The 25016-nt window shown below is 41.2% G+C and overlaps 1 protein-coding gene across 2 annotated transcripts; it reads right to left on the bottom strand.

Annotated features, from left to right (window-relative positions):
• Nucleotides 1-5: 5 nt before the first annotated feature.
• On the bottom strand, nucleotides 6-24417 carry NAMPT (nicotinamide phosphoribosyltransferase). 2 transcript variants are annotated; one of them, XM_054988082.1, is made up of 11 exons: nucleotides 24241-24417; nucleotides 14284-14440; nucleotides 11266-11369; nucleotides 10265-10393; nucleotides 9521-9679; nucleotides 9007-9143; nucleotides 6840-7065; nucleotides 4684-4803; nucleotides 1817-1957; nucleotides 1559-1690; nucleotides 6-647 (listed from the first exon to the last, which is right to left on the bottom strand). In XM_054988082.1, exons 1-11 carry the CDS (start codon nucleotides 24298-24300, stop codon nucleotides 534-536), a joined length of 1479 nt encoding a protein of 492 aa, XP_054844057.1. In that variant the 5' UTR covers nucleotides 24301-24417; the 3' UTR covers nucleotides 6-533. The 2 variants fall into 2 exon arrangements, with proteins under 2 accessions (XP_054844057.1, XP_054844058.1); XM_054988083.1 differs by lacking the exon at nucleotides 24241-24417 and adding an exon at nucleotides 20491-20509.
• Between the last annotated feature and the right edge of the window lie 599 nt (nucleotides 24418-25016).

Raw genomic sequence — 25016 nt, 5'->3', positions numbered from 1 at the left:
AATAAAACTTTTTAAGGCCATGTTTTATTTGCTGATCAATGGACAAAAAGGCAATGAATTCCCCACCCCCAAGTATTTCCTTGAAAGTCTGTGCTCTTAAAAATCATGAAAAGTTGGAAAGACGTAATTATTGAAACTTTAAATATATTTTACACAATCTTGTTTGTACAAAAATACAAGTTAAATATAAACATAAAGCAATGATACTTTTTATGCAAATCTGTTTTGTGGTATCCTACTATATATATATATAAAAAGTCTCAGCTCTGTCGTTTGTGAGGAGATCAATACCAGATTGAATCACTACTGGCAAAAGGCCCCTAAAAGCGCACGGAACAAGTTTTTACACTGCAAGTATTTTCCCAATTCCATCTTCTCTAAAGATTGGCAAGAAAAAAAATAGGGCAGTGATGTCCATAAACCAACAAATAATTTGGCTATAATGTGGTGAACACAAACACAGAGATCTGTACAAGAAATTATTAGCTGTGAAATACATAATTGTTACACACATACAAATGTGGAATGAAACTTTAGTGAGGCGTCACTTCCAGTTCGCTTGTCTTCAGCTTGGCATTTTCCCTTACTTCATCAAATGAGTAAGACTTCGTTACTATTCCATTCCTAAACACCGTGTGAAGAAGATCCTGCAAGACAATTTTTTTCCAGGTTCAGCAAAATATTACATCTCTTAAACTGTTGAGGCTACATACTGCTCCAGGAATAAACACAGATTTTGCCACATAGTACCTTACAGCGTGTCTGTCTGTCTCTGCCTGCCTTTTCCTGAACATATCTGAAGAAGTGAACTGACTCATGAAAGCTCATATTTTTACATTAATCTCAGAACCAGTTCATGTATTTTACAGACCTTGTATGTAATATTTATTTTATTTATTTATTTTATTCGGTTTGTATTCCGCCCTCCCCGCATCAGCAGGATCAGGGCGGATTCCAGTTAATACAATAATATAAAATACAAATACCTTTAAAACCAATAAAACATCTTAAATATTTAATACTGATCCAGTATTTAGTACTGATACAATGCTGAGCTGAGGCAGAAGCAACAATATTGCACATATAATCTACAGTATGAGCAATAGATAATTACGGCAAGTGTGATTATTGCAAATTGCAGAGTTTGAGAAGTATATTAGCCCACTTCCAAATGATTGCGTAAACAGTCATATATTTGGACTAAGGACAGCAGCACCGGTAGAGATGAGCGCTACAACACTTTCAAGCAATTGGTATAAAGTGCTACAAAAATGACAGCAAAGTTCATCCAAGGTTTTTAGAAAACTCATTGATTAACCAAACTGGGACTATACTATGTGTAATGATTTCAAATATGTCTGTGTCTTTTTGTTTACTGGACATGTGCTCCAAATATCATGGAATTTTAATCAATATGATTAATCTTTTGAATTGTTAGATACAGCGTTTCTCCTGTGTGCTTATAGTTCTCTAAAGCATAGCAGCAAGCTAAGGAGAGCTTTTCCCTCAGGTTTTGAAGACTTCCTGCTTTTAAACCAAGGATTTAAGACACACGTACCTGGCCATATTTAAGATCTTCCTTGCCTTCTTCTAGGGTAACAAAGTCTCCATTTGGTGTCCTGTGTAAAGACAATCTGCCTTTCTTTGATCTTTTGTTGGGATCGGCTACAGGATCTTTAAACACATTTACCTAAATTCAAAATAAAAGATGCTGTGAGTGAAGTTAATCCTCCCTCCAAATCAGCTGTCATAAAAAGTGAAATCAGTCGATCGATTCCCACCCCCGCCCACGTAAAAGTTAATTTACAGAACATACCCCAAGACCATTGGTCACCACATAACTGCACTTGAAGGAACAGTTCAGTAGATCTCTAGTTAATTTCTGCAGTAAAGCTCCACCAGACCCAAAAGCTATGTTTTCAATACTCCATCTCTTCTGTTTCATTCCCTCCACGATCTGGTAAGAAAGTGACAAGTATTTTAAGAGCTGTACAAATCAGGCATGATATTTTCCATATTATGCAGTTAGCACATTGTTCTTTTACAGAAATAAACATACCTTACGAGAACAGGGATGGAGCCCATTTAACAACCATCAATACTTAGCAGGCTGATTGGATTTCCATTTTATAATGTCATCTGAATTAATTACAGAAATTCATTGCTAAAGAATTGCATCATTGGTATATTTTTGCTGAGTTCAGAAGGGTCACTTGGTATAACCATAAGCAGTGCCCATCAAGAAAATTAAGTTCTGTCCAGCTAGTTTTCATTCAGAGAAAGAGCTGCACTGATAAGGCATCTTACAAACATAATGATTCTGGCTTTGAAGCACCCTCTAGGGATGAATACAACGTGATCTTTTTTCCAGTCAAAAGACACAAACTTTGCCATCTCTTCAGTTAGGGTTTGTATTCATGTTATTTCAGTTCAAGGTCAGATAGTGGTATCTTGTCATTAAGAGAACTCAATAGGTCTATGGTATTTTAATGTTATTGATCCTGGTTTACACCACCCAACTGGCTCTGCAGTTGTTCTTCTTCCAACCTTCCTTAGATTTTCATTCACATGGAGAATCTGCAATGTTTATCAAACTCTGTTTCTCTACCCAAACACAGGCGTTTTTGTCAACTGCACATGTAATTTGCTGGCCAAACACTACATTTCTCCAGGCAAGTATGTACTTAAGGATAGTTAGGCCTGCTCATGGATAAGGGGGAAATGTTAATTTAGAACTTACATACTTGTCAAAGGCTGGAAAGCTTAAGAAAACAGAACTGCTTTGCAAAAACTATGTAGCATTATATCCAAATTATATTGGGTGGCATCAATCAGTGCCAAGAGATCTGTTTCACATTATGGCATAGATCAAAAGATCCTGCTGTGTAAGGATGTCGCTTTTGTTTATGCAGAATATATGCACTGTGACTCCCCCCCTGACATCTGCAGAACCCTTCAAAAACTGGGATCCAGAGGATCTATCAGAGCAGCCTGAAGAGCGCTGGGGGATATAGATGTGCTGCTTCTTTGAGTAAAATTCACACAGCACAACCTTTAGATCTAAACCTCTCTATTCCCAATACACTCTGAAAAGCTGATCATGCCACGGAGAAGCTTTCTTTTATAATCATTTTAAACAGTAATATTTTCTCAGTTATATGAACCTTTTCGTTTTGTTTTAGTTTGCTCTTTGTTTTATATTTACATGTATAATCTGCTGTATTTTATATGAATATCTTTCTAAGTTAAAAAAGATTCTGTGACCTGAGTCTTAGGCTACAAGCACAATATTTTAAAACCAAGTCCGTATCACGATAATGCAAATGGAGAAAAAATTTAAATTTGCATTGAAAGTTAAGTTGAAGTAGTGCTCATTGGAACCTTTTAAATACCTCCAGTTTTACAGCTTAACCTGCACGGTACTTTATTCCAGCAAAAATAGGGAATAAATCCTCAGCTATTTTTTAAATTACCTACTCAGTTTCAGATGTGCCATGCTGTCTTTAGGGAAATGTCCAACAGCCGAGGGGAAAATTTTTATACTGAACGCCTTGTAAACTAATTTTGGAAGTATTCAGATGATAAAAAGCTATATATACTGTAGTGTACGGAAGTCATTAGATGGTTTTCAGTACTACATAGCATCCAATATAGTCATGAATAAGTCCCTTCTGCAAGGTTTCCCAGTTGTTTTGGGATCAAGTAATGAGTTTATGGGGTCCTCTTGGAACTAAGAAGATCAGCTAAATGTGACAGGAACCACTTGGGACTACAGCCCACCTGTGGCCCAAATGTTTCCTGTCACATTTAGCTGATCTTCACAGTTATGTATTAACATCCTTGCTGCATTTGTTTTGAAGCTGTTTTATTCAGTTTCTTTAAAGCAGATGTGTAGTACGTGAACCATCAAAGCAATTAGTTAAGTCACTGCACAGCCCAGCTCAGTACCTTCAGCGTGAACTGGTGAAGCGTATTTCATATGTATATGGATTAATTTAACATTGTTTTGGAATAAAATGTATTTTACAGTAACATTCAGGAACGATACCAAGGACAGGATAGGTCAGCCATTCTAGCATCTGGTTTATTTCCCTCCATTTTTAATATTTTCAAATCAGTGAAAAGACTCATAATGCTGAACACAATTCAAAAACCTTGAATTCCAATGTTCAAATAAAATCCAGTTCTTTATAAATGTACTTGAAATTTATTCATTCGGCTTCCAATACCCTCATTCCGTCTGCCACTATCAATTTCTCTTATATTCTGCTTATTGATCAACTGATATATATGACTGATCCAGCTGTTATACTCCCATCTCATCTCTTAATAAAGCAAATGTGCTATGCTGGGGAGGAGGGTGGGTGAAGGGTAGGGTTGCTAACCTCCAGGTGTGGTCTGGCGATCTCCAAGAATTACAACTGGTTTCCAGATGACAGATACCAGTTCCCCTGGAGAAAATGACTGCTTTAGAGGATGAGCTCTATACTAGTAGACCGGTTGAGGCCCCTCCCCAAACTTCTAAGGCTCCACCCCCAAATCACCAGGAATTTCCCAACCTGGAGTTGGCAAGCCTAACAGAGGGTGGGTAGGAAGGTTACAGGGAGTTCATTGCTATATTTAGTATCCTATATGGAAAAACAATACAAATATCTGAATGGGGGGAAGGGGGAGAAGTCCTACCTCTTGTAATGTGTTGATATCCACCCCATCTCCTTGAATAATTCTGAGGTACGGAGGCAATACTTTATAGCCTTTTTCATTCTCTGTAACAGGGAACTTCTTTCCTAGAATTTCTAAAACCTGAAGGAAGCAAAGCAAATCTGTCCGTTATTTCATTAAGCATCTCATCTCCAAAGATTCACAAAAGAAGCTTGAGCCAAAGTTGTTCATTTCAGTTCGGAAGAACTGAACCATTGATTTGAGCTGCACTTTGCAGGAAGTAAAAACCAAACAACGATACTATTAAAAACGAACTAATTTGTCAATACTGCTAAGAACTGGATTTGAAGGTCCAACGGCACCTCACAGCCTAAAACATTTATTTCAATATGAGTTTTTTGTGAGTCATAAGCTCACTTCTTCAGATGTGAAAGGAAAAAATCAAGACTGGGGATTTTACCAGGAACGGGAGGGCACAAGGCAGAAAGGCCTATCAGAAAAAGGCTTCTGGGGTGATTCTCATCTATGTTTTACGGAAAGAACTCTCTAGAGGGAGTCATTACCATTTCTTCTTGGTCTTTAGATGCCCCTATAAGGCTGATCTGTCTTAAAGGGTCATTGGTTAAATGAAGGGAGGACCTGTCCTTTAGTTTCAGTGTTCTTGTTGTGTTACACATTAATCCTCTCAGCATTTTATCATTAATCCTCTCAGCAATTTATCAATTTTTTTTAATTAACATGAACTATTGTGGAAAAGTAGGACATAAAACATTTAAAATTAAAAAAAACTATATAAAATGGCTTTTAAAATCTAAATTCTACAAAGCATGTTGCTATCTATACAGTAAAGCAACTGGTACATTCCCCTCATTTGGTACTTCCTGTGTGATTTATTTACAGAATGGCTTCCGTCTGCCTGAAGGCTTTGCCCAGTTCTGAAGTAGGATTATTCCAAAGGAGGCACCACCCCAACCATAATCACTACCAATTCAAACAAACCAGTGAAATTCATATTTGTTTTTTTAAGTAGTTGCAGATAAAACGTTTACAATTGTTTATCAAGCACTCTACCATGCAGGTAAATTGAAATCATTAACTTTTATTAGCAAAGCAGAGAGGCTATATATGCAAAGGAGGCATATATGTGATCGGACAATGAATAAGATATATAGTAAATAATATTTCAAGTATAAATTTGTGTGTAATAATTTTGACTCTCCCTGGGATAATCCCTCCATTTGTGCTAGCCATTTACGGGAGAGGCCATTCGTTTCTCAATGAACCTAGGACGGCAGGGATGAGTTCTCAGTTACCTCATTTTTTAATTAGCTGAGTAGCTACCAGTAGGGATAGGAAAAAGGGTTATGATGACAAGAAAGTAGGTACAACAGTATTAGTGAGGACTATCCATTGCCATCCAGTAAGTAGAGCGCTGAAACACTGTTAATTTTTGTTTTTAAAAAAACAGAGTTTTCCAATTACCTTATAAAATGATTAAGTCAGGGGTCCCCAATGTAGTGCCCATGGGCACAATTGTGTCCACTGACATCTTTCTTTGAGCCCTCCAAGTGTATTTAGAAAGTGGGTGGGGCCAGGTGGGGCTTCTCCCCAGCAGGACTTCTGATTGAGCACTGGAGATTTGATTCTGTGAACCTAGGCAGATCACGAAAGGGAAGGCAGGAAGGGTTACATCAGTACTTAGTTCTCGTGGCCCCTTCTTACACGCCCAGGGTAATGCCAATCACCACTTTGTGGTCAAGAAGCAATTTTCCCCAGGCCAGTTGGCTAGAGATCCTGATGGTATTTTGCCATCTTCTGGGCATGGAGCAGGGGTCACTGGGTGTGTGTGTGTGTGTGTGTGTTTGCGGGGGGGGGGGGAGTTGTGAATTTCCTGCACCGTGCAGGGGGTTGGAATAGATGACCCTGGAGGTACCTTCCAACCCTACGGTTCTATGATTGGCTATGCAGATTTTAAAAAAGATTGCTTTGGCAGAAGCTGCTTCCACAGCACAAGAATCTTCCATGTGACTGGAGATAAGCTGTAGCAGCCATTTTGTGGCTGGCTCCATCTCCTGTTGCAGCCATTCTGTGGCATCACATTTTGTTGCTGCATTTTGCCCACAGGCTCAGTAACGTTGGGGACCCCTGGATTAATTAATTAAAAAACAAAACATTACCTTCAGCACAGTATCAAGTGGATTTCCCGAATCTGGCCTAATAATCAGTGGAGCTTCTGCACTTCTTGATACAATTATATGCCTTAAATCTTCGCCCCATATTTGTTCACAAGCGTTGTAAATGTCGTAACTGTCACTGACCACAGATACAGGCACTGAAGAAAACTGGGTCACAATGTGCTCAAAAGCATCTTTTTCATGGTCTTTTCCCCAAGCTGTTATGGTACTGGAAAATCAACAGCTATTTAGTAACTCGAACTTTTGTTTGTTGGGTTGTATTCTGCTTTAGCACATACATTACGCTGCATTAAGTAAAAAGAATTTACTGTAGCACAAATACAGTTGTTTCTTCATTTATACTAGCTATAGCAGTGTATACAGTTCATGTTCCCATCAGTGATCTTCTTTTTAAATGTTAAGACTTAAAATGCTGCTCTCTCTCATATTAGGTTTCTGCCATTAGGTTTCTGCTCCATGGGATTTATTCCCAAATTTCAAGGAAGAAATGCCTTGGCATAGCAAAAATAACATGAATGGCTCTCTCTGAACACCTGGAACATCCACTCACATTCCTTAGATACCAACTGAAATCAGATCCCTGTCTGGGACACGAAGTTTACATTTCCTTCATCTCTTGAGCAGAGATGCACAATTCCCTGTATGTGGGCCATAATGGATCTTGACTGGAGCTACGCGGGCCACTCCGTACTACTTGAATCCATTATTGCATGTGGCTGGGGACGGGAGGTTGGATTGCATTTTGATTGCAAGGGTCTATGACACAACAGAGAAATTTCACTGGGGTATCAGACTGTCACCTCTTAGCTGAAAGAACTACTGGAAGTTGACATTCCAACTCCTGTCCTGAGAAGTTTTGCTATGTCCCTTGCTTCTGGGATGCAGCAAGAAGTTTCAGATCAGAATCTCAACTGTTATCTAGGCTTCAGAAGACAGCACATTGTGTACCCACACATTAGTGTCAGGAAGACAGGTTATACTGAAGAGTCCTCTCATATAAAATCAAGGGACGCTCTCCCAGAAAGCTGGGTGGTAAGAAAAGTAGCACAACTGCTAACATTCCTGAGATGGTGTAAAAAAGAATCGACAATATAGAGTCATGCAGAATTATAGCAAGCAACACATGTACTGGAGATACGGACAGAGCTTTCACCCAATAAGTACACCTATTGATTGCAGTCCAAAGAGACAGAAGATTGGATCCACCAATCCACCGGCACAAGGATAGTGAATCTTTCCTTTACCCCGCCCCCCCATTCCCAGTGGATTCTGGCGTCATAGGATACACGCAATCTGAGAGCCACATGGTCGGGGTGGGCTGCACTTAGGAACAAAAAAAAAAATCACTCCCTACCTCCTTTCTCAGCGGCATGCAGGTCTCACAACCCTGGAAATCAACATTGGTGTAGTCGGATGGGACTACTGGGGCAGGGAGGGGAACGTATGAAATATATGGAATATCTGAGCTTTCCACTGACGGATTGCAGTATCCCAACCCTATGGTGTACGGTATTCTTAAGCAGCTGCTCAGCATGTTTTTGTTATGAATATAACTGACTGAAAAAATATCAACTGAATGGAACATTATTCCTATTATTGCATTTCCCCCCTACATGCCAAACATTCTGTTGCGCACCGCAGACACGCAGGCTTGTAACTGCTATACCTAGAACTATTTACTATTGTAAAAGCAGCACTTCATGAAGTAAGAGCTCAATATGTTGACAAGATACTCAACTCCTGACAAACCACTGCTGACCAACTATAATTCATTACGTAGTTATTACTAAGACTTTAACATACAATATGACCTGGATGCATAAAGATATGGCGCATAACAAGCCCACCAAATCTGACATCCAGTTTCTTATTTGGAATCTTGCAACTGTTTAGGTAACACTTTAAGGACTAACTTCAGCCAAGTTACACGTTTATCATGGGAAACCAGCAGAGTTTGTGATGACTAACCACTGTCATTGTCTAGAATCAGACATGCAAACGAATGGTTTAACCGCAATTTTACATGAATTCAATTTTTTTTTTAAAAAAATTCACAGTAAGGGCTGCTCTTCCGCCAATCTAGATTTACATTTGAGTGCAACCAAAGGAAGAACAGGGGCTTAACATTCAAAGTGTCAAGGAGAGATACCTGTGTTCAGCAGCTGGGATAGAATGGCCTGGCACGGGGTCTTTTGTTCCATAATATTTCTTAATTAAAGCAATTCCTGCGACTGTATCAGTTCCTTTAAAGTTCACCAAATGTGCAGATGCTCCTATTCCTGCTGTCTGAGAACAAGACATGAGTCTGGATTACAGGCACGCTTTAACCTAAATAGCAATTCCTAGAAGAGTAGCTGAATGCATAGCAACTCCAGACTAATTAATACTCTAATTTTACAGCCAGTCTCATAATATAAATAAGATATGAAGTGCCATACTTCTTTTACTGCAGAGTTTAGACTCCAAGAGAAAAGAAAACATGATACTTGGTGCTAAATATTCAAAGTGTTCAAGATTTAAGAAGATCAGATGAATTTTATATGAAATTTTACATGAAACTGGCACCAAACACAGCTACCCAGGGAAGTTTCACTTCATGACCCAAACATCTAAACAAGACTTGCTCGGTTCAAGACTTCAATATAATGACAAACCAGTATTACCTCTTGCGAAGAGACCCCTCTGTAGCCGAAGTCATGCAATTTGTACTCCAGCCCTTCTAAAGTGCCAGAGGTTTCTAGCAGGTATTTTGCCAAGATCTTCTTTTGTTCTCTGGAGTTTGTGGCGACAGTGATCGGATACCATGACTGAACTAGAATAGTCTAGAAAAAAAGAAGCCATTCTGTGAACAAGATACCCCTCACGGTTCTAGAACTGGGAGAAATGCGTGTTGCAAGTGAATGGGAATTGCTTAACAGGACTGAGACCTAGGCATGGAAGAAAACAATCCCAGGCGCCAGAATGAACGTTTTTCTGGCCTACTTGCAAAAGTTGCCACTGAAATCCATCTTACCAGCCTAGAATTAAAGCTGATAGGAAAAACAAAACTGAGAAAGGTTTTGAAGCTTAGTTATTTATGTGTTCATATAACACAGGAGGAGAAGAACAAGGTGGTGGGGGATATTAAAAAACAAAACAAAAGAAAGGGCCTTGTCAGGTGGAAGGAATCACGTCCTATGGGCTTCAAGTCAGTAATGGATTTCCTGGACCAGGCCGAGTACCTAAAGGGTTAGTAGCCTTTCAGCAAAGGGTATGAATTAATCAGGCATGCATCCTGACAGTAATGGTCAATTCTGGGCTGCTGCTCCCTCTTTTGAGCCGCACATGGCCTGGCCTCAAACAGGAACCAGGGCTCATCGAAAATGACTGCCAACCTGGTTGATCAGGGACAGTTTTTCACAACTTACCTCAATCCAGTTTGTGAGCCAAAAACAGTCTGGGTCGGTGTTTTCAACAGTGAAGAGTACGTTTCCTCTGGGAATGACAGAGCCCTCAGGGACAGCCTTTACTTCTATTGGAAGACACCCTTCATACTTCTGTTATATAAAATAGCAAACATAGAGGTTTAGAAAAGTAGGCTTAAATACCACTATTTATCATTGTGGATGAAGAACAAGCTTTAATATCAATGACTGCTTTCATTTGACAGTAATTCTTCTTAAGCGATAACACTTACAAAAAGGTGTAACTTGAGTCAAAGAAAGGCTACGTCCAGCATGCAATTAAGTCCTCACCTTCTCTTCTTGCAAGTACAATACAGGCAATTATTGTGTATGATGCAAAATAATGATTTTTGTCAGGCCATTAGAGTAGTGCTGGGAAGTAAACTTCCTTCAGAAAGCATGGACAGATGCTAAAACATGCAAGTAGATCTCTGACTTCTCAGTGTACACCTTGATTTGTTCAGAAAATCAAGTCACTCTGACTTTAAGCAGTATATTTTGAGACAACTGCGTTTCTTATACCAAGAAGTTTATACTTGTGAAATAAAAGCTGTAAAGCTCCTTCAAAATCATCATCAATTGCTAGTCTATATGGAAATGTGCCCATCCAGCTGAGCTCCCATGCATTTTAGCATGCCATACCAGCAGAAAATCCCCATTACTTGGAAAGCCCTACTTGGCATTTAAAAAAGATGCTTTGCTCTGAAATGTCTAAACAATGAGAATGACAGCTGCTAGCCCTGTGACACTCAACTCAAGAAGCTAAACATCTGTGAAGCACAGTCCCAGAGCTAAAGCAAGACAAACTTTCATTTGATTAGCCATACGCAGAAAAACAAATGCAGTATTTCCCCCCTAGACTAAACGTGCAATTCTAAGCAGTTACTCCAGTCTAAGCCTGCTGACTTCAACGGGCTTAGCCTGGAGTAACTCTTCTTGGGATTGATCTGTAAATTTCTTTTTACCTCAAGAATGTAGTTCCACCCCGTTTCATTGAAGACATCATCTTGAAAATGTTCCTTGTATACCTCTTTGGCTTCCTGAATTTTTTCTTTGGTTACCACTTTGCCTGTGATCAAAAGCAGTTTAAATACTATGACAAACAAGTCCCAACCATTGGAATATGCCAACCAAAAGTTGGTTGGATATAATCATGTGTTGCTTTATGGATGTATTATATAGTCTCGAAGCTGAGCACATTATGCAAAGATTTTGATTTCTTGACCACAGCTAGAGAAATTCTCTCTGGTATAATAAACAATTTGCACTGCAAATATATGCATACTTACTTGGGAATGTATCCCACATACTCAGTAGAACTTACATGTAAATGTGTATATAACTGGACTGCATGCATGCTGATCCTAAGCATTCGTATCTTGGAAATGGTTCCCATTGGTTTAAATTGAATTCACAATTTGAATAGACAATTAAATTGAATAGATAATTTGGCCACAGAATAAGTCACAGAACTAGTAAATATGCTTAAACATTATTCATGAATACATAATGGTTTGCAATGGGAAGTCATCCTTGGCATGTTATCCATAACATGTAACCCAATGACAGTTACAGTTGTTGAATGCTAAATCCGATGCTTTTACTCTGGGTTACCTCCATTTTATAGTTAACAGGAAAAAGGTGAGCTCTGGTGGTTTCCCTCAGATTAGTATAAATCATGAAAGTGGCAGTCAATATCGCATGCAGGGTCTGAAACACACTGAGATACCGATCTCAGGTTGCTCACACTAGCTGAGGTTGCATAAATCACAGGAAGTTACTTAACACTATAGCTACAGAGGTCACTAAAAAGACCTACACACTTCTCCCTGTGACCTCCGTCATGAACTCTATGCTCTCATATTTTCCTGGATATACAGAGTACATGGGACAGCTTCCTTAATTATACATAGCTCAAATTTATAATTACACATAAAGCAAATTATGCACTGTGGCTGTGGGTTTGCTTGCTTTGGACAAATAGATGCACAAGCTGAAATGGTAACTAAGTTCCTTCCAGCAAAGGGAAAGCATGGCACAAATCAGCTACTTGATCTCTCATGCCTAAAATAGATAGTATTAGGGGAAAGATTTCTATTTCTAAAGATTCATTGTTTCATAAAAACAATAAGAATTAATGTATGCCACGGCTAATACTAAGCAGGCTTACTTAATTTTTTCAGGTGATTATATTTAAGAATTGTATGAAAGAGTACGCATATGGTTTACTGATTTGTAAACTGGAGCGGGAGCATACAACCACAAATACAGAATATAATCCAAATAGAAATCAAGTTATGAATTCACCTGGTTGGCTGTGCAGGCCAAATCAGAGCTAAACTGCTTGTTTATATATCCCCTTTTCACATGCTGCAAGGGATATTATAATCTCCAATCTGAAATGTAACTAAAACATAACTAAAACATAACTCAAGTGATGCCATGCAAAGGGAGTGAAAATGAGGTATCTCAGGGACTTCCATGGAAAAGAATTAAGTTCTGTGAAACAGATGAGTGGACATATCCATGGCATATGTACAGTTCGGGGGGGGGGGGGCGGTAAAACTAGAACCCAATCCTTTGAAGAGTTATTGCAGTCATACATGAAGCTGCCTTATACTGAACGGGACCACTGGTACATCAAGGTCTACTCAGACTGGCAGCAGCTAACCAGGTTCTCAGGCAGAGATCTTACCACCTGATTCTTTAACTGGAGGTGCCGGAGATTGAACCTGGGACCTTATGCATGCACAGCAGAGGCTTTCCCATTGAGCCACAGTCCTTTCCAAGTCTAAGCCAACTGATTTCAATGTCAGTGGGGTGGATCCAGACTAAGTTTTCCAACAGTACAATCCCGCCTTTCCCGCCTTCCTCCTCCCACACTAGTCCACTGGCCTTCACAAAATGCTGCTTCTTAGGAACAGGAAACCCCGAGGAATGGCACAAGGTTTTTTTTAATCATAGAATCGTACGGTTGGAAGAGACCTCTAGGGTCATCTAGTCCAACTACTTGCACAATGCAGGAACTACCCCCCCCCCCGCCAACTGCCCCAGTGACCCCTACTCCATGCCCAGAAGATAGCAAAACATCTCCAGGATCCCTAGCCAAACTGGCCTGTGGAAAATTGCTACATGACCCCAAGGTGGCAATCAAACCTACCCTGGGCATGTAAGAAAGCCCACGAGAACTAGGCACTGATGTAACCCATTCTGCCCTCCCCCTCATGATCTGCCCAGGTTCACAGAATAAGCATTGCTGTCAGATGGCCATCTAGCCTCTGCTTACAAACCTCCAAAGAAGGAGAACCCACTACCTCCTGAGGAAACCTGTTCCACTGGGAGACTGCTCTAACTATACCTCTTAAACATTCTGTACTAAATATGTCAAATAAATATGCTAAATCAGATAGGCATTGGCACATTTTCCAATTCATATTTTTCTAGAAAAACCTCGTAACATTCAAATTTAATATGACATTCATATTTAAGCTGTTGCATCTGTACTCAAAAAGATTATACACAGTTAGTACTGAACATAAAACTTTCCTTCAAGCCCCCACAGAAAACAGCATCACTGCCCTCATTTTTATTTTGCAATTTATTCCTTCATTCTCAACAGCTTTCCAATATTCACATATAGAAACTACAGCTGAATGCTGCGATATTCAATTAAGGTCCATTACAAACGGGGCGGGAAATAATGGTGCCCAAAATCTTGGGAAGAGCTACTGCCAGACACTATGAGGGAAGATAGACATTTCAACATATGGCAGTCCCTATGACTTCAGACATAGATCTTAGGCATAAAGAAGCATTTAACGTGCAAGTTACAAAGTATTACCATTTGTGAATTTTCTGTTTTACACTGAATTCAGAGATTCAATATGTTTAAAAAGCTGTTTGAACTGTAAATGATTCAGAAAAATTGCAGAATTTATAGTGATTTATGTTCAAAAGCTGGTTAAAAATCTAGAATGAAATACCTTTTAAGTATTTGTGAAGAATGTATTGCAATCCATAAAAAACAGTTTCCTCATATTTCATCTTCCTGAATTTGGAGTTCTCTGTCTTCTTTTCACGACACTCAAAGTAGGAATAAACTTTGCTTGTATTGGGTGGATATTGCTTATAATGTGTCACCTACAGTAAGAAAAACTTCAGTAAGATTTAAAACATTTTAACACATACAGGAAAAATTATCCAAAATAGGCTAGAGTAGTTTGTCACATATATATCAAGGAAGGATCAGTTTCATTCTTCAGACTCTATCTCAGCTGGGCAAGCTCAAAGCAGCCCTGACCTTTGCTGGATTTGGAACAAGGATTGTTTTATCACTCTATCTCTTTGGCTAGCGGCACACAGGACATGCGAGTCCAACCAAAGCACCTCCCCCTCTCATTTCCAGCAACAGGCCTCTGGATTTTTTCTCCACATGCTCCTCTTTCCTACAACTTTTACAATATTTTTTCCCACAACAGAGTAGAGTAAAAGTGACCAGGGTTTAGAAAAAAACAGAGTGACAGGTTTGGTCAATTCTCACTTAGTAGCCGTCAGATCCAGTAACAGCTGCAACAGAACAGTATGCCTGCAGAGGTGAAGCTATTGTTTCTGAATCTGCAGTTTTTGTTGGCCTTATCAGAAGCACATGCATTGCTTGAATTAATTATTTTGGTGTGAATATGTCTGATCAGGGCCATCATTGCCGAAGACAGCAATATTTATATTGGAAATCTAAAAAGCTTTCCTTTTCCCAGTAGCAAGTTCCTTTTAAAACTTCTCCAGTCCATCATGTTCTTCCAGGCAATATTAAATTGCAAAGTTACAGTGAAGAGCAACATGTGAACAGTAGGACAAAAGTGACAAAGGCAATAAATTTTACTCCCTGATATGGGCTTTGCTGTAGCAGCCGGCAGAATTCCCCACCCCCCCTTCATGACCATGCAGTGTTTAAGAAACGTAAGATTACAGGGATTGCTACCAAAAACCAAGCTTAAGAAAACCAACATGTTTTGGTTGACAGCTTGACCACATATTTCTGTCAGTAATCTGAACACACATCTTTCCACTGGCACATTATCTAAAATAAATTTTTAAGAAAACCGCCCAAAATGGGCTAATTTTGCACACAAAGCATCAGTTTGATGATGGTATCAAAGGAAATAGTTCCCAGCTCATTTTAATAATAGTACTTCTGAAACTTTCAAGACAAAAATATTCACCTTTTCCCTTACACTAAAGCTGTAGATTAAAAGATTTTAAAAAATCAAATTTCCCTTCCACCACTTGTGTGTACTTACATTTTTCTTAGCTTGGGCAACAGATTAAACTGGTTAGTTTCTCTCTAATGCTATAGTGTTTTGGTTTCCAACACTGCAAGGGAATGTTTGATAAGGGTAAAAAAAAACCACCATTTTTTTCAATCAATATTTTAGGATGAAAAATCCTAAACATTGATCTTGAAGTATATGGTAATGTGCATATATAACATTGGATAAATAAAGCATTCTAATCAGGGCCGGCGCGCCCATTGAGGCCAGGTAGGCGGTGGCCTCAGGGAGCGAGGGCACTGGAGAGGGGTGTCGGGGGCAGAAGCGCGCGCCGCAGAGCTGGCGTGGCTGGCCCGCAGCTGCTGCAGCCAGCCAGCCCTGTGCCGCTGCCGCCACATGCCCTCAGCTGGGCGCAGCAGCCACGAGCCGCTGCCAGGACAGCGTGTGGAGCATGGAGCAGCTGCCCGCCACCCCAACCATCCTCCAGCAAATGCCCCCAGCTTGCGCTGCGCGATGACATCATCGCGCAGTCCGTGGCGCGCGCTGCACATGCACGCGGGGGGGGGGGGTTGCTGCAGGTGCCAGAAACCCTGGCGCAGGCAGCGATTCTAATGGTGGTACTGGTACATTTTGTCTCTTTTCTTGTAAGTACTGCTGTGGGTCTGGATCAGAGCCAAAGGCAGGGTAAAAACTGATTAATAGGATGGACACACTAAATTATGGTGTACTTCAGTCATATACAATGGTAGTATTTGCAACACAGACCTCTGACTAAAATCTATCTTAGAACCAAAATATTTATTGCATGCAGCCAAAGGCCGTCACAATTAAGCAAATAAGATACATAAGCAAAACATAAACACCAAATAATAAAACTATGCTAAAAATACTTAAAGATATATTAAAACACATGACCATCTTTGTTATACATAGGCAAAGGAGCCTCAACCATTTTTTTAAAATTTTTATTATTATAACATATATACATAATCATACATTGAACCGTATACATCTATTTTTACCCCTTCCCTCCCACCCCCCACTATATCTTCATATCTTTAGCCAAGTGCACAGATTCTTCAATTGGGCTTGAATGCTTGGGTTGGCTTCCCCCCTTTCCACCCAGTGCCTATAACACGACCATTTACTTGCAATCTTTTGACTCCTATCCTCCCATATCTCATCAGCAGTTATCTGTACAAATATATCCGATTGTACACGTTCAAAGACATAATTGTTCCATTTTTCCATTGCCCATTTATGCTTGTCCTTCCATCCCAATGCTATTACAGCCATTCCGGCTAAAATCATAATTTTATATAGATCTTGCTTATTTCCATCTATTTCCCAATATTCCAGAGATAAGCAGATCCCTATTAACCTCTATATTAACTTGAAATAAACCAGACATAACCCTTATAATCTTTTGCCAATATTCCTTGACCACATTACAATCCCACCACATACGGGCATATATGCCCACTTCTTGACCACATTTAGGGCTCATTCCTTTAAACCATTAAACACGACTTGAGCTCTGATTTTCTTAGCTGCCTGGGGAAACTGTTCTATTCTGTAAGAGAGATGTGGATCCAGTCAGAAAGAAGGAGGGGAAGAATCAAAGTTTTAAAAGATTTCACTAAGGAATTTAAGATCCAGTCTCAATATATGGGACACCTCAAAAGTCATCCACTAGGGAATAACGATGGAGGATATTGTTAAAGCCAGTGGAGCAAACAGTGTCTGAATGCTTTGCCTTAAGAGCAGACTAGCAATAGATTCCTTTGCCTTCTCCAGAATCGAAATGCCAAGGGCAAATGGGCTCTGATAGTTGATAACCCTCAGCCTGCACTGAAGTCACTAAAGTGCCATGAGGCAAAGCTAGAATCCTCTTTAAAAAGAGGATTTGAATTGATTCCAGGGTCAAGATCAGACTTTCATTCTAACCCCAGATCTCTGCACTAAAATCTACCTTATGAGGTGCTGAATCACCATTTATGAGTAAACACAGTAAGTGCCAAAAATATACACTTTTACTCCACATGCAAAATCAATACCATCTAGCCCAGAAAGGACAAACTAGTCTCTGTTCCGTATCAAGGCTTGAAGGAATAATTTCTTCAATACTTTAAATGACCATGTGATAAAATCTTTGCTTCATATCAAATTTCAAATTAGAATCATACTTGAAATCATGCCATTGAAGTCTCACACTAATGGCCTGAGTCTAGCAGCAATTTCCTTTTGACTCCATTTCATCATATGCTATGCTTATTTTAAAAACTTTATTTCAACATCAAATGGTTTTTAAAAAATAGCAAATAAGATTCAAAAAATTATGAGGCTTTATAACCTCAGGGGCTTACAGTCTTCAACATGAACTCAAATGAACTATGCACTGCAACATATAGCATCTCAGGGCTAGACACATAACTAAATATTTAAAGTTAAGCAAGTACTCTGCCATATAAAAGCCATTTCACAACAGACACAACTGTGCAAATCTGTAGCCAGTTCTGTCAACTAAATACTATTTCCACTGCCAAATGTGGAATGATTGATTCAATGTAAAAATATTAAGGGATGGTGCATATGACAAAACTGATTCAATAGGAAGTTTTAAAATTTTCTTCTGTTCACATTCCAATATACTCCGCCAAATCATTAATACTAAATCACACAAATGCTAATCCTAAATGTGATGCATGCTACATGCCATGTGGTTGGATTAAGATTTTTGGGGGGTTCTCAGTCTTAAATGTCTCTCCCCTGAACTAGGCTCCATTTGCTGGCTCTATCAATCCCTGCAGTGGTCAGGTTCAGAATTAAACATATTGATTATTCTGAGTGAATTGCACTGGCTATTCATTGACGTGGTGCCTTTTAACAGCTGCATTCCCAGCGGTCCCTCCCGCCCGTTCCAACCAACAGAGCAGGTGCCTTTACAGGTTATCATTTAAATCAGTCAAGATGATCTAACTAGAGGCCAACACTTTTCCCATCTTCCCCTCATTAAAAAAAAAATACTGAGTACATGTAAACTCTGGCTTAGCACCTTAGGGCAAAGACACCAATTCTTTTCTTGCTTTGGTGTTTTCATAATTGTTGGAATGTTTTTCAGTAAAGCCCCTATCTAGATGGGCGTGAATTATCGAACAGTCTGTCTATATCAAACTGATGGTCCTGGTTATTCAGAGGTGCTTGCTTTAAATTTATATTCTTTTGCATATACCCCATGCCACAGCTTTCATGGCTAATAAGACATGCCTGGCAGTCAATCCTCACTATGAACTTTCAAATAATCAGAAAGCTTAAATAGTTTAGGCACTTTTGTTTGTAGGGAAAAGGTGGTTAAAAAGTTTAAAGACTCACACCAACTTTCTTTTTGGAAGATGATTCAAACAAAGAAAGACTACAGTGCATGAAAATGTCAGAATCCAGGCTGGTACAAGTTCATGTGCCCTGGCCTGGACAGCCTAAGTGAGCGTGATCTCAGAAGCAAAGCAGGGTCGGTCTTGATCAGTTATTGGTTAGTAATTGGATGGCAGACCTCCAACGAAGACCAGGGTTGCAGAGGCAGGCAATGGCAAACCACTTCTCTTAGTCTCTTGTCATGAAAACTCCACCAGGGGTCCCCATACGTCAGCTATGACTTGAGGGCACTCTACCACTAGTTCAAGTAAGAATGTTTGTATTTCTACCCCCTCCCACTGTATTACTTGCTATTTTTAGAAACTTTCTGCTTTATATATTTTAAATTCCATGTAAGTGCCTAATTTTCTTTTTATCAGAGATTGAATTGTCCCACTCTTCCTCCATGCAAGACTGCTTTAGCTGTACTATCAAACCTTTCCCCTGATATTATCTTGTTTCTTATACGGCATGCTAAGAACTGGATGGGTTGGCTCCCTAAAATGTACAATCTGATGGCAATTTTTTTAAAAAATAGGTTTTGAACTGCTGAGTGAATCAGAGAAAGAAGGTTTAGGGCAAGGGATCCCAGCCTTTTTGAGCATGCAAACCCTTCTGGAATTCTGAGAGAGGGTCATGAGCGTCACCTCAAAAGACCTGCCACAGGTGACAATGGCAAAGCCAAACTGGCTGGCTCAAGAGGTGAAGCCAAATGGAACACCTCCCTCCTTGAACCTCCTGGGAGGAAGTAAAACCTGAAGGGGGAACAGATCCATATACTGGCTAAGGAAAGCCCAGATATTTACCAGTTGTCCTGATCCTACAGTGGAAAACTTTCATTTGAAAGAGGGCGGCCCTGCCCTCTTTAAATAGCAGGCTCCACCTACTTTCTGAAAAGCTCAGTAAGCAACAAGGGAAGTACTGGTAGGCACCATGTTGGAGAACCCTGGTTTAAGGGTACAAGAGTTTAGGATGTAAAGCACTCTGTGTGGTCAAAAAGATCTGGACTCACAGTCACAATCTGTATTACACATACAGGCTTCTTCTACAAGTCTAGAGCAAATGTGCGACATCACTTCTGTATTCGAATTCTGAAACGTCACTGAAGCCTTTAACTTAATTTCTTAGACAAGACATGTAGCTGAATTGTATTTGCAGGTATTCACCTTATTACCATTATCTTCAACAGTTGCTTCTCCAGTATTTGAAATCTAGACAGTAAGCTCTTTGAGGCATGGATCTTCCATTTTTACTTAATGGTGACAGTTTAGTCATCCCTGCTTGCTAGTACATGATTTTTAAAAAACTGACCTTATTTTACCTTTTGGGAAGAGATTGGGGATGCCTTTTAAAATTATTAGAGAGCATGCATGTTCATGCCAAATTTCAGCCCCCTAGATATTAATTTGTGTGTGTTGGAGGGTGCATCTTGACCAGTACACCTGCATGAGAAAATGCAGACACCAAAAATGCTAGGGTGCTGCTTCTTTTTAAATCCCCATCCACAATCACCTCTTCACAGAGAAAATGTTGAATGAGTTTCAGCTAAGATTAGCCACTGGACTCGTAAAAAATACCTGGTCAAAAACAAAATTAACTTTATTAGCAAGTAAGTTACTGACAGGTTTTGTACATAAGCTAATTGCAAAAACAGTTAGGTAATGTACTGCGTAACAGTGAGATTAATTTTTTAATTTCTAGTTTAATGAATTTGCATGGGTGTTCCTATTTGGAAATGCCTGCAGTCATAGGAGGTGACCAGTAGGAAAAACTTTGCCTGCTGTGTTTGTTACTGACTACTGCACAGACAGAAGGCAAGCTGCTCTTGAGAACAAGTAACACCATAATGGAATAAAGAGTGTTCATGTGCCCTGCGTCCACGCCAAATTGGTAATGATTCAACTATATTTGACTAATCAATTGCAAAATGGACCTGTTCTATTATAACATTGTGAGATTAAAAATTAAGTTAAAACACACACACATGATCAGACGCCAGTATAGGATAAACAATTGTAGTGTAAATGAATGCAACACACATAGGTGGGGAACACCCCTCAGCAATGAATTCTGACGATGCGGATCAGGTGAAAGAACGGAGGTGTTAAACCAGACTGTTCTATTTTCAAGTATGAAGTGTTGGGAGGGCATGCTGTGTTAAATATTGTGAACAATGCTGGCACTATACAAGTACTGCAGGCCAGCTCATTTTGATACAAAAGTGCATTACAAAATGATGCCAGATGTTATGTGTATATCTATATTTTGTTTGTAATCTTATGATACTATTACACAAGTTTAAGGCTTTTTTCCTTCAGTAAACCAATTTTACTCCTGTCAAATTGGATATTGCTCAAAAGTTTAAGAAACCAATATCAAATTAAATTGCTCCCATGTGTTTGTTAGGATGATCTGGCTTGATCTGTATCCTGCAATTCCTTCAAGAAGCTCAAAGCAGGGAGAGCAGCCCTTCAAAAGCCACCTGAGAAAAAGAATAGGCTGAGAGATGGTGGCTTCCAGTGGGTCACTCAGTAAGCTTTGTAGGGAAGCAGTGGCACCCTAACCCTTCCTTTAGAGACTACATCATATCAACTCTCACTTTTTATTGATTATTAGATTACAGAACAATCTCAGGCAAAGAAGTGACACCCCTTACATTACTTAACAGGAGGTTCACAAAATATATATAGGCAAACAAGAAACAGTTTAATATGAATATGTATCCAATATGGATGTTCTTTAGGTGTAGAAGCAAGAATTCATACACAGCTTTAAAAATCAAGACTCGCTAACAATACGTTTTCATAAAGATTTCTTGACTTTATTGTAAAAAAGCTGTATTTTCCGAGCACAAAACTGTGCAAATTTTAACTATAACATAAAGCACAATCCATACGCTTAACTCTCCCCTACTGAAATGAATACGATATAAAAGTACTAATCTCTGGCTGGACTGGACCTAAAGGTTTAGCATAATACTTGTACGACCTAGTGCTACAAGCAAATTACTGCAACAAGAAACGGCACTTGGGACCTTGGATTTGAGTAGCAAAGTTCAAGTGGAAGTTTCATTATCTATAAAACAGCAGGGCTTTTTTTCAGGGGGAACGCGGTGGAACAGAGTTCCGGAACCTCTTGAAAATGGTCACATGGCTGGTGGCCCCGCCCCCTGATCTCCAGGCAGAGGGGAGTTTAGATTGCCCTCTGGGCAACCCACAGAGTTCCACCACCTCTTTTCCCAGAAAAAAAGCCCTGTAAAACAGTATGGTACTTTGGATGAAGTTTCGTTCAAACTCAGGTTTCCCCTCTGCATTCCTTTTGCAACCAGTGAAACAACATGCTTAAATTCTTTCATAATCAATAACCCACAGGAGTCCTGTAACTGACTTAAACAGTTTGATCTTGTTGCCATTAGAAAGGTTTTCTGTTTCATAACCCTCAGATCCACTTACATTTCAGGTTTCAAGCCTTGCAACACCAACAATTGTGTAAGGGAATTAAACTTTGGAGACTACTAGAGCAAATTGCTATAATTATAATACAACAATTTAAACACTGAATTAAGGTTTTAATAAATTATACACTAAAAGATAGTAACAACAATCCTCTGCCATTAAAATTTAACAGGGGAGGAGTTTTATCTCCAGTTTAATCTCATTGATATAAAAATTCATTTCTTTAACGCTCCACATTGTGGCAAACCATGGTTTTAAAAAGAGCCAAGTCAGCTGTTCAAGTTCAGCAGCACCTGCAACCGCTAAGAAATACTGTTCCCTAGGCAGTGCAAACAAGTGGGTAAGCACTGACCAGGACCAAGGTTCAAATCCCTGCTTGCCACAAAATGTACTGGGTGACCTTGGAGCCAGTCCCTGTCTCTCAACCTACTCTACCTCACAGAGTAGTTGTGGGGGGGGGGAGACACAGTCTGCCTTGAGCTCCCTGGAGTGTGGGATAATAATGCACCAAATAAATAAACGTTAGCACCATCAAGAAGTTTTTAAAAGTGCACTAATGCGCTTTCTACAGAGCGTCAGACAGAATCTACTATAAGGACAAAAATTCCAAACCATAGTCGCTTTGGGAATAGTACAATCTTTACCAGTTAGAGATCTGGTACAATTTGAGGTCAAAGAAGTTTTAGGGTGCAATCCTAAGAGAGTTACTCCAGTCTAAGACCACTGATTTCAATAGGCTTAGACTGGAGTAACGCTTCTTAGGATTGCACTGTTCAGGAATTTACCTACAAAGAATCTTTCCATTCTCTTTTCTGACCATTTGTCAGCTAAAGGACACATGCGTTAACCTATTAGGTGAACTAATCACGATTTCACACACACACACCCAAATCCTCAGGCCGAAAGAGTTAGAAAAAAGAACACAAAAGTCCATACAGGCTGCGGTGCTGAGCCAGCTCCTCCCGGCCACAGGTTTCACTTTCTATATCGCTCATTCCCCCCCCCCCTCTTTTTTTCCTTACTGGAAACCTCCCAGCATGAGCGCACCGCCTTTGGTCCATAAGATCTCTTTGCCCATTCTTCACCTCTGGCAGCACATGGGCACGTGAAAACCCGAATTTCCATTTTCATACCCAGCCAAGCTCATAGGAGAGAAATGGATGGGGGGGGGGGAATCAGGCCCCAGAAAAGGGCAAGGGATCCCTTTTCACTCTCCTCTGAGCTTTCTCCACCATCCCCCCCCCGTAGCCCCTCCCGAAACCTCCATCCACGGCGAGGGGCAGATTCTCTTAACCCCCCCTTCTGAGCGACCTTCCTTTCCCGAGACTCGCACCACGGTTCACGGGGAAGGGATCCCTTTTCCGCCCCATCCCTCCAGTCCCCCAAAAGATTTGCTCCCCCAGTAAAAAAGCGTGACCAGGATCGCAGCCCTGCAGCAGAGGCGACACAAAAGAGCGCGGCGCGCCTCCGGGATCCCCCCCCCATCCCCATTTAAAAATAGATGCGCCGCGGCAGAAGCTCGGGGAGCGCCCGGGCTCTCCTCAGGGGCACAGGCGGCCCAGGGCGAGCGGGCCTTCCCCGGCCCCCTCTCCGGGCAGGTCCCCGAAGGCGGGCATGGCCTGCGAGCCGTCGCACACGTAGCCCCGAGCGCCAGGCAGGGGGGTGAAGCGTGAGGGGATGGCGGGGAAAGGGCAGAGGGCAGTGCGGCCGGGGGGGGGGGGGCGCACGCCTCAGATGCCGGGGGCTCGGGCCGCGCGCCTGCCTACCCGCCTTCCCGCCCGCCTCCCCTCAGGCTTCACCCCCCAACCTTGTAGGAGTCGGTCGCCAGGAGGATGTTGAACTCCGCCGCTGCCGCCGCGCTTTCCATGGCTCCTGCGAGGGGGCGGAGAGAGAGGAGGGCGCGAGCACCGGCCGCCGCGAGGAGCAGAGAACGAGACGCCGCCGGTGGCTTCGCCTTCTCCTACTCTGTTCTCCCCTCAGTTGCCCGCTGCTGCCAAGTGCCTCAGGGGCGGGGCCGCAACGTCACGGAGGGCTGTCTCCTTCCCGCCTCGTGATTGGGCGGAGGGGTGGGGCGGGAGGTGAGGTCAGTGGGCGGAGGAATCGGTGCGGACGTCCATTGGACGGCGAGCAGGAGGGGCGGGGGGAGGCGAAAGAGAGCCGGTGACGCAACGAGGCGGCTCTTCTCCTCCCTCTGGTACGCGCGAGTCCCCCAAAGGGACAAAAAAGAAAAAAAGAGGAGGGAGTGGAGAGGAGTTGACGTCACAGGAGCAGACGCCTCAGTCCTTTTTTTCCCCTTTCTTTCTCGCTGATTGGTCGGGATGATTTGGCTTTTGGGTGCGGAGGAGAGGCGCGTGAGAGACGGCTGTGAAGGAATGGGGCGCATGCGCGAGTGCGGCTCGCGCTCTGCTTTCGGTTCTCCAACGGCGCGCGTTTGAGGGAAATGGAAAGTGAGGCCGGAGCGGGAAGCCCTGGGCGGCCTCGGGCCGGGGGCGCTGAGGGAGGCGGCGGCGGCCACCCTGCCAGCGTCGCAGGGCGTGGGGGGTGGTGTGTGGAGAGCAGTCCAAACACGTTTACTCAGAAGTA

The sequence above is a fragment of the Eublepharis macularius genome, chromosome 9 (assembly GCF_028583425.1).
Source record: "Eublepharis macularius isolate TG4126 chromosome 9, MPM_Emac_v1.0, whole genome shotgun sequence".
NCBI classification, from domain to species: Eukaryota; Metazoa; Chordata; class Lepidosauria; order Squamata; family Eublepharidae; genus Eublepharis; species Eublepharis macularius.
The sequence above is the reverse complement of the archived record's forward strand: the minus strand, read 5'-3'. Positions and strand labels throughout refer to the sequence as shown.